This window comes from Anneissia japonica, unplaced genomic scaffold (assembly GCF_011630105.1).
Source record: "Anneissia japonica isolate Jap-2015-1 unplaced genomic scaffold, ASM1163010v1 scaffold285012_len62299_cov145, whole genome shotgun sequence".
NCBI lineage: Eukaryota > Metazoa > Echinodermata > Crinoidea > Comatulida > Comatulidae > Anneissia > Anneissia japonica.
This window is the reverse complement of record NW_022698031.1, coordinates 39,607-49,740: the sequence shown is the minus strand read 5'-3', so window position 1 is coordinate 49,740 and position 10,134 is coordinate 39,607. Positions and strand designations below refer to the sequence as shown.

Here is a 10,134-nt window from a genome sequence, read left to right as displayed (position 1 = left end):
TGGAATTCCCCTATGGGGCCTGAGTGTGTGTTCCATATGTGCTTGATCCAGTGATCCGGGGTAATAATGTTCAGCGCATAGAGAAGTTTGATATGCGCTATATAAGTATACAATAATAATAATAATAAGATATTGATTCCCACGATAAACTACGGTACCGTATTCTTTCTGGGATAAGACTACTTCGGTGCCGACAAATTTGGCTGCGCGGAATTTGTATGGCACGCCATATGGGCATTATCCCTCACCAGCTATTTGATTGTAGCAAGGTGGATTCTCGCGATGAACTAAATAGCAACCTATTCTTTTTGTCGGACATCCGGGATATTCTGTTACCTAACCTAATTTAAATATGACCCAACTTCCACTGGAGTGAAAACTTTTTGCTGGAGTGCGTGCATAACACTGGGAGAGATACGTTATGTAGGCTAGTAAATAGATAGTTTTCTCGAAATTGTTTCAGTATTAAACATGCCAGGCAATTGTGAAGCAGTAGGTTGTACAAATCACACACTTTTAAAAAATAAGCCGTCATTTCACCGATTTCCTAAAGGTCCTGATCGTAGAAAGAAGTGGACAATGTACTACGAAAATTGAATCGTGATGTTTCAGAAAGGACGCCGTCTACCACTGCTAGGATATGTGGAGAACATTTTATTAATAGTAGGCCTAGAAAAAACATTTATTTAATTTTGCTGAATATATAATTCTCCGAAAATATACTGTATGACCTTTTGGTTATTAGTCCTACATACATCTAGAAACAAACACATAAATAACTATATGGTTAGGTTTACACGATGATGTACTACTTACTATACACAAGTCTGGCCCTTTGCCTTGGCTTCCTAGCCTTGCCTGAGTTGGGATATCATGGAGAGTGATTAGACAGGCAGAGGGTCAAGGCTCATTAGTTTAATTTTTAGAGAAGTATGTGTTTTTTGATCTAATAATTTTTAGAAACTCTGAAATGAAATTTCATTTAATGTAGACCCTATCATTGTTAAATATTTACATTATTTTTTTTCTAGGTAAGCCCAATCATACAGACCCTGCACATCCCGATTATATACCATCTGTGTTTAAGCACAAGAAAGCAAACAATAGTTTAACAACATGCATCTCAATGAGCAACATCTTGAAATTTACAAAAAAATAAACAAAGAAATAGGTCTCACAGCAAATTTTGTAACCTAATTAAATGAAATAATATAAAAAGCATCTCCTTTACTACCATTTATTTACTGAACAACCCAGTCGGCTTCTGACCTACTTTTGTTCGTATCGGCGGCGTACAAAGAGTCAAATGACTTTGTGTCTGGCAACCTCGGTGTCTATGTCTACCAGGAGGAGCCTGGAATTGGTAACGTTTCTCACTGAATGTAGTGGACAGTATTAGCAGAGTTATTTCATAGGCAACTAGTAATGGGCCTCTATCAAACAATTTATTTTGTTCATAACAAAGTATCAGCAGAAACTAAGCAAAATGATTGTTTAATCGTGGTTTGAAATAATATAAAAATTGAACTGTATATAAATGAATATTTAAAGATTAAATTTTAAACGTGGAATTAATAAAGTGCAACAATTGAATTAATTGGTTAATTTAATCTATAAGATATATAAAAAATACATAACTCTACAAGGAATGTTTCTTGTTTTGACAACAACAAACATCCCAAACCACGTGTGCGCCCGACTACACCGGCTGGCGAGGAAGGTATGTTGAGTCCATTGCAAGTTGTAAACCAATCAGAATGCTGGGATATTACATCATTGTTTGGGATATGTTATGGGATATATTTACTCCGCGAAATCTTTGTAAACACTAGAAGTGTGACGATGTTCTCTGGCGATTATTACTGAAGTTTCGAAGTTGGAAGGCGTACCAGTTTTTTTTTTTTTTTTTTAATAATTCTCAATAAAAACAACCATTGAACAAGAAAATGAAACTATAGATAGTTATATGTAAGTATAAGATACTTTGCTGAAGTTGTACAGGCCTAGGCCTAATGTTCTAGGCTACATTATAACCTAAATAAGAAGTGTCGCCGGTAGACTGTATGATGCCAATTTTTCGGGCTTAAAACAAAGCCTAAATGTCCTTTGACAAGTGGGGAGCTGGAATCTCAGCACTCCCGAAATGTTGGTGAAAACTCTGGAACTCTGTTTAGGTTGAAATTATTATGTGTAAATTGATTTAGAGTTATCTCATAAAGAAAAAATTCCATCCACGCATATTAAAAATAAGTCTGCCAATTTCCGCCCAAATGTTGCAGTGAAGTCGGCCGGTGGCTATTGTAACCAATGTATAGGCATTCGCAGTTTTAATGCGATTCTGCGGACCTATTTTCTCGAAATTTCCTGCACAAATGAAAAAATTTTCAGCCACAAAAAAAATTAATTTTACGTGGAAATATGAGGATATAATAACCAAAACTGGTACAGTATGTATATTGAATATATATTTATATTATAGGAAAGTGTCAGATTTGTTACTTTTTGAAAAAAAGTGTATTTTTAGACAATTCTATTCATCAGTGTTGACGGCGGCGCCTTCCCGTTCAAGGGTATCATATTACAAAAATAACGATCATATTTCATATTTTTAATTACTCTAATCATTCAAGTTAATTAAAAAAGCACCAAGAAACATTTTTTTTATAAAAATTTTTTGATATTTTCTCGAATATTTAATGAAAATACATGCACACATTACTGCACATACGTTTTTTTTAAAATTATTGTTAATTAATTAATTACTGACGATAATTAGAGAGCGCTTAAAGCGCTTATGGGACTGAAAGGGTTAAGGGTTGGTTTGCCATCGGTAACTTCCAGACACCCAGCTTTGTCTCCCAATATGGCCTCTGTTTCATTTTCCTTATGTTTGTAGGGACATTTGATTTCAACAACTCCAGACCCACAACATCTGCATGATACAAGAGCATCAGGTGAGGCTGCAATGAACAAGTGCTCTTGGCTTATCCAAAGTCCAGTCTTAGAAATGGAGCTGTCCATGTGGTGGTTTTGGACGAAATTTTCATAATGTTTGGCTGCAGTGTCCCCATGTTTCCTGCCCCACTGAATAGCAGGAATAGAAGCTAAATTTCCCATTGGGCTGCAAATACCCTGTAAAACAGATTTCGCTGGATTTTCTGTGTTGGTATGGAGTACACTATGCACCTTGGAGGCAGTTATTCTTCCAAGTCGCATCTCATGCCAAATTGGCGAGTCTCCCTGTGCAGCGGTCCTATCAATAAATTGTTTTATTTGTTCATTTGTTACATCCAATTTGGATACTGCTTCCTTTTTAGCATTTTCCAAATGCTCAGCATTGTCCGGTTTAAACAGAGTCTGCAGATTTATTGGCATGGCAACTGGCTGATTGACGGGACATGTCACCACAAAGTCATCACAATATTTATCATTTGAAGCTACACTAAGCAACAGATTTTGGGTTTTTTTGTTTTAGTTCACGCAAAAAGCTGGCTTGCTGAGAAGGAGTTTCTGCATCGGATTCTTTGCGCTGTCTTTTTACTGTCTTCAGTTTTTCTTTAGTTTTAGTAGTATAAAACTGAATTTGATGGACAGGTGCTGGTTCCACTTTTTTGGTAAAACACTCATTCCACTTGCATGGTTCTTCAGTGCAAAGCCTTGATGTATAGCCCAACTGAACTGCGGCTTCCACTTTGAATAGCAGGGCTGCAACATGAGAACATGATTCTCCTAATCTATAATAATAAAAAAAGAACATGTATTAATGTTTTAGAAACATATTCATTCATGCAGCTGCTGTAGTAAATAAAAACCAACTTAAAATCAATAAAGTTTTCTTTAGAGTAGATATGCAAACATGCCAACCCAACCAAGGCCAACAAGAGGAGTCTCAAAAGCTTTCAAGAGGAGTTTTGGCAATGTGAGTGGAGTATGTTGAATTGCTATTTCACAAATATTTTTTATTAATAATATAATAATAATTAATTAATTGATTTAATTCTAATTCTTATAAAAAAAAAAAAACAATTTTTCAACCTCCTCTGAAAACGGAGTGGTTGGCATGTATGAATTATGATTTGTAGAAAATCACAATCATATACAGTATTTTGAAAATTTGCAGCTGTCTTAATGTTAAAATTCTGTCATAGTCTGGTAACAAATTTATTCTAAAAAATTATTTATTCTAAACATTTAAAATAAGAAGAATAACACAAAACTTTCATTTGAGCCTTGATACTGTAATTATAAATTAAATCAATCAATTTCACATGAAAATAATATAATACATTAGTCATAATATCCTTACCCTGCCATACAATCACAGTGGGCTGTATTTATGCTTCCATCTTTCTTTACGATAACCCATGGATGATGGGGCTGGTCATTTAACCTCTGGGATGGCTTGACATCAGCTTTAAACACAAAAACCGAACCACTTTGTGACAGCATGTAGTTGACAGTATTCACCCAACCAGACACAAAGTAGTTATGAGCTTGTAATGACCGGTAGTTCTTCATCGATTCCTTTGTGAAAACACCTACAAATTACAAAAACAAAATATATGAAGAAAGAATAAATTGTTGATACTCCTATTTTGTTGATCCAAAACCTACTGCTATTCAGAAGGATATTATTTCTGTTGGCACTAGCAAAACATTAGCTGAAATACTCAAGAAAATATACTCAAGTCAAGAAAAGAAATCTAACCTTTATCTCTAGCCCTAGGAAATCGTACTCTAAGTAGGTCCGGCCTCTAGCCTGCCTGGCCTATGCCTTCGTTCATCCCCTTTTGTTGGGCTTTTTAATCTGCCTTTTGTATTCAGTGTCAAACAATGTCTGTGCTAACCAGCTTGTGTATTTTCACTATTAAAATAAATCCCAATTATCATTGTTTGGAAGAAAATAATTATATATACCATACCTGGTGTTTCAACTAGGTAGGAATAATGTCAGGGTATTGTACATCAGGCCATTTTGTTGGATCGTTAATCCAACGCCCGGCTTCTTTTTTGTAAGGGCATTTCTCCAAGCCTGCTGCTAGTAACTTCGCCAAATATCGGTCGCGAGCGACGTTATCTAACCTTTCTGTATACCCGTAAGCCATTCTGGAATAGATACAATTAAAATATCGAACTCCACAATCACTCACACTGGAGTGAAAACAGGTTGTGTGTGGAGTGTGTTTTACATACGCTGTATGTAAAACACACTCCACACACAACCTGTTTTTGTAAAACACACTCCACACACAACCTGTTTTCACTCCAGCGGGCGTCGAGTAGTGACGTATAAACTGAAAATGACGTATGGCCGACCAACAGAATAATTGTTTTCTTTTTTTGAAATTGAGTAATTTATGATAAACAGAAATACAAATACAATATACGGTATGTATTGATATCATTTATATCGTGTGTGAATGTTATTTGATTGTTTTCTTATTGCGTGTTTAAAATCTCTCGCCCCATTCCCATGCAAGATATTGATTCCCACGATCAACTACAGTACCATATCCTTTCTGATGTTTGCACGCTCTTCAGTCAGCCAGGACTGCGTTTTACCATGTGAATATGCAGCATATGTTTTTTTAAACCTGTTTACTGCAGATCTTAATAAATTCGAAAGCTAACTTGCCACTTCTAAAATATTTTGTGGGGATACATCAAAAACCAATTCAAATTTGCACAAAAGTCTCTAGAAAAATAGGTGCACGTTTCCTTCCTTCTCCATGTGTCGATTGTACATTGGCACCATCTAAGACATTTTTAAGCCAAGATTTTGCTAAGATTGGGTAATAAATCAGCTTAAGATATTTATTAGGGACATCCTAACTTTTTGACTTAAAACATTTGCTAAGCTGGGATTGATAAATCCCGGGCCTGGTTTGTATGTTACTTTAAGGTCGTATGGCTGCAACCTTAGTAACATGCCTTGCAGTCTCATCGGTGCTGCTAGTATTGGCTTTGCGTATAGTGCTTGAAGTGGCTTGTGGTCACTCTCTACCGTTACTTGTTTACCAAATATGTAGTGATGAAATTTCTTACAACAGTGGACTATCGCCAACATCTCTTTCTCGATTTGAGCATATCTCATTTCAGGCAGAGATCCCAAGTTTGAAAACCAAAAAATCAGGAGATTTTTTTCGTGACGCGATCGCCTCCTGTAGCGACGCGCTGTGGAACATGAAAGTATTACACAAAATGAAGAAAACAAACAATTTTCATCAATTTGTTTACTTTTATTTATCAATTTTACATTTGTTTACACATTGCAGTTTGGCCTAAAATATAAATTTATAAATATTATTATTTATTTAGAATTTTGCTAGTAAAGCATTCTTGACAGCAGTCAACAAGGCTTTGCTTTGTTCATTGGCATATTAGAGGATATGGCTGATTTACTATATCTCTTCAAAGAACATAGAATTCTAGCAAGGTAACTGCAACTTGCAAGATCCACACGTTTGCTGAAAAATTAGAAAACATATATATATTTTAATTTAGTTAGTAAATCATAGTACATGTTTTAAGTCAGCATTTATATATGTCTAGCCTATAATAATTGGTACATAATGCCATGAAAAAACATTAAATCCTGCCTCGCTAGGCTCCATCTGTCCGTGCGTAACTAGGCCTAAGGCCGCAGAGTCACGACCACCACTACACACAGACACCCACTCAACACAACACACATACCCTGCAGTGCAGATAGAGCCTAGGCCTACATGTATTTCGGGATTTATATTAAAATAAACTTTTTTCGGAAGACTACTTAGTACCAAAACCTACTAACTATGATTTTTTTAGTATTGTTATTAAAGAACTGAAGCTTACTTGAAAGAAAAAGTGTTTTTTTTATGCACCGATTCTACAAAGTTCCACATCTTCGCGGTGAAAAACTTCGGGCATCCATTCTCATGTGATTTCTAATTTCGTTAATTTGGTGAAATTTATTTACTCAACTGACAACCATCTCATTGATTGAGGTCGGCGCGGATGAAAAAGATTGTAACATGGAGGATAAACGAGACGATTCTACCACGGATCTAGGCCTGCCTTGGCATGGAGCTGTTATTTTGATAAACAACTTAAATAACAACTTCCTGGTCTTGTTTACGACATTTTAAGTCTGAGCGAGCGCCATAATTGGCTTAAGATAAGAAATTTTGTTTTATTGCTCTATGACATCGTGGAAATCACATTTTTCGTGAAATTTTCGGGATATTTAATAAAATCGGGAGATTATTAATAAAAATCGGGAGGGCGGGAGACGGCCTAAAAAATCGGGAGAAACCCGCGATTTTTGGGAGACTTGGGATCTCTGCAGTTGGAGTTAGTGCTCTTGATGTGTAAGCAATGGGTCGTCCTTCTTGTAGTAGAACTCCTCCTAGTGCATAACTGCTAACATCACACTGTATGGTTACTTCTTTTTGTTCATCAAAGTAGGCAAGTACTGGGGTACTGCTACACATGTTCACTAATTTTTCAAAACTCTGCTCTTGAGGCTTATCCCAGTGAAAGTCGATATGTTTACTAGTAACTTCTCGCAATGGTGCATCAACTTCACTTATATTTGGCATGAACTTTGCCAACAGGGCTAGAAATTTACTTTTTCAGCCACTAGCAACCTATTGATAAAATGTGCTAGTTGTTAAAAATGTAACTAGCAAAATGAGCTGCTCATCTCAACTAGTAAAATATATTGATACCAACTCAACATATTATTTTCGGAAAATAAATTGTATGAAAATAACTAATGATGTACTTCTATAAATTTGTGTGTTAAATGTTTTAATATAATATTTTCTCTATGGTGAGTGTAGTACAATAAATATCACAAAGAAATAGCCAAATGAGTATAAGAAATTGATTTCTATAGCTTGTACATTTATTCACTTCAGTGTCAGAACATTTTTAATATGCATGCTGTTACCATTCCCTTTACCATAATACCCGTTTCAGCAATAGCTCTGATGAGTTTTTTTTTTTTGCCAGACTAGCCTAGGCCTAGCTAGCATAGGCAGGCTTAGCTAGGGGCAAGGCCTAGAGATTTCAGAAACTGCATTGGTAGCAAGCCAAATCTTTGATAGAAAAAGGCCTTAACAGAAACTCAATTTTACATAAAAGATTTGTTTATACAATATTTATTTTGATAAGCTTTGGTCTTTTAAAGCATGGGCTAGACGTTCCGTAGGCGGCCGCTGGTGCAGCAGTAGGCCTAGGCCTAGCCTAGGTTAGGAGGTCTACTAGGCCTAGCCAGAATATGGTCTAGTAGGCTGGCCTAAAACATCTGCCAATTGAAGCCTAGGTTGTAACCTATTATTTGTCTTGGCTTCATAGTAAATTATTATTATCATATCTGAAACATTGTTTATTATCTAAAAAGAACCAAATTAAATATGTTTGCCTTTACCGATCGCATCGCCCGTGACTTTCGTCAACAAACACATGTCATGCTGTTACCATTCCCATACCTACCAAGTCTCCCGCATTTGGCGGGAGACTCCCGCCTTTCGCCCTAACCTCCAGCTCTCCCGCCACTAGCCTAAAATCTCCAGCTTTTCTAATAATCTCAAGATTTCTTATAAAACCCACAATTTAATACAAAAATATCCAAAACGTGACAATTCTGTAGTTTTATAACCTCTTCAACTGTTGGGATCGGGTAATGTTCTCTTCTGATTGCCCTATTGAGGTCTTTAGGGTCGGAGCATATTCTTAACTTGTTGCCTTTCACTACAACTACCATGGAACTGACCCAATCAGTAGGTTCTGATATTTTTGTGATATGACCATTTCGTTCCATTTCAGCTAACTTTTCAACTTTCAACCGCTTCTTTAATGCCAGTGGCTGTCTCCTTGGGCCATGTACTACTGGTTTCACTGTGGGGTCGATCTTCAGTGAATATGTGCCTGGGAGTGTCTTTTACAACTGCGGGTAGTCGTTAATGCTGTGGATGCGCTGAATCAATTGCAATTGCTTGCTTGCCGCTCCCGATAGCAATGGTGGTTTATCAGTGTTCACAACATAATACAACACATCGATGGTACGATTCTTGTATGTAGTCTGCAAGATTATGCGGCCTTTTACTTCTAATGCATGACTGGTATACGACTGAAGTTTTTGCTTTGTTGGTTTCATTTTCTGGTAACAGCTTTGATTTTTAAGCCAACTGTATGGCAAGATACTTGTTACTGCTCCTGTGTCTATCTGCATGTACTGTACACTGGTTTTCCTTCTACTTTTACTGTTTCATACCATTCACTACTGGTTGCATTTCCAATAGCGTGAACAAAGTGTGAATAATCAATCTCTGAATTACTTTCATACTTTCTTGGGATGTCTCATAGTTTTGGCCTATAGATACAGCTTTGTCTAATGTTAGTTCATCGCCAAGATCTAGACACTTTTCTCTCACCTTAGAATTCAGAGCATTGCATACTATGGCATCTCTCAACATACGATCTTCATCCGTGTAGTTACAGTCCTTTACTAACACCTTTAGGTCTGTTACAAAGTCATCAAACCGTTCTGTTTCTTTTTGTTTCCTACGGGGAAAGTTGACAGTTGCTCTTATAGTGTTTTTCACTACACGCCATTCAAGGTATCATTTTTGGCCGGGTTATCACCCTCTGCTGGAGCCCAAGTGAACGTGCCGTATTGTAGACCTCACTTCCCTTCCCTTGTCTCCAATGTAGGTCATCATGTAATTAACTTTCTCTACAATTTCCGGCTTGGCCACTAGCGGGCTTTGAAACGTGAACTCGCAGTGCTGCTTGAACGGTTTCCATTCCTTATGTAGGTCAGTTGCTAAGCAGTTCATACAAGGCTTATTTTCCTTTGACATTATTATTTACTGGTTCGTACTCACGCCTAGACAATTCATATGTGTGGTACTTCTGCCTGTTTCAAAATCAGTATTTAAAGTCACTTCTGACACAGTACAGGCAACTTTGTATTTTGTTGCCTATTTTAAGCAGTTTATTTCAATTAATGACAAAGTAAAAGCATCAATACAGAACTGCGTAAATTAATTTTATTGTCTTAATTGTTAAAAATTTTAATAAACATATTGTTGGTATAAAATTTGTTATTAATACATTCTATTTACCTATAAAAGGAGAGTGGCTGGA

General features: G+C 36.5%; 1 protein-coding gene across 1 annotated transcript; it reads right to left on the bottom strand.

The window, feature by feature from the left end:
- Positions 1-2,381: 2,381 nt before the first annotated feature.
- Positions 2,382-4,866, bottom strand: LOC117102393. Its single transcript, XM_033242645.1, has 3 exons — positions 4,709-4,866; positions 4,307-4,538; positions 2,382-3,734 (listed from the first exon to the last, which is right to left on the bottom strand). The coding sequence occupies exon 3, from the start codon at positions 3,373-3,375 to the stop codon at positions 2,773-2,775; it is 603 nt and encodes a 200-aa protein (XP_033098536.1). The 5' UTR covers positions 3,376-3,734; positions 4,307-4,538; positions 4,709-4,866; the 3' UTR covers positions 2,382-2,772.
- Between the last annotated feature and the right edge of the window lie 5,268 nt (positions 4,867-10,134).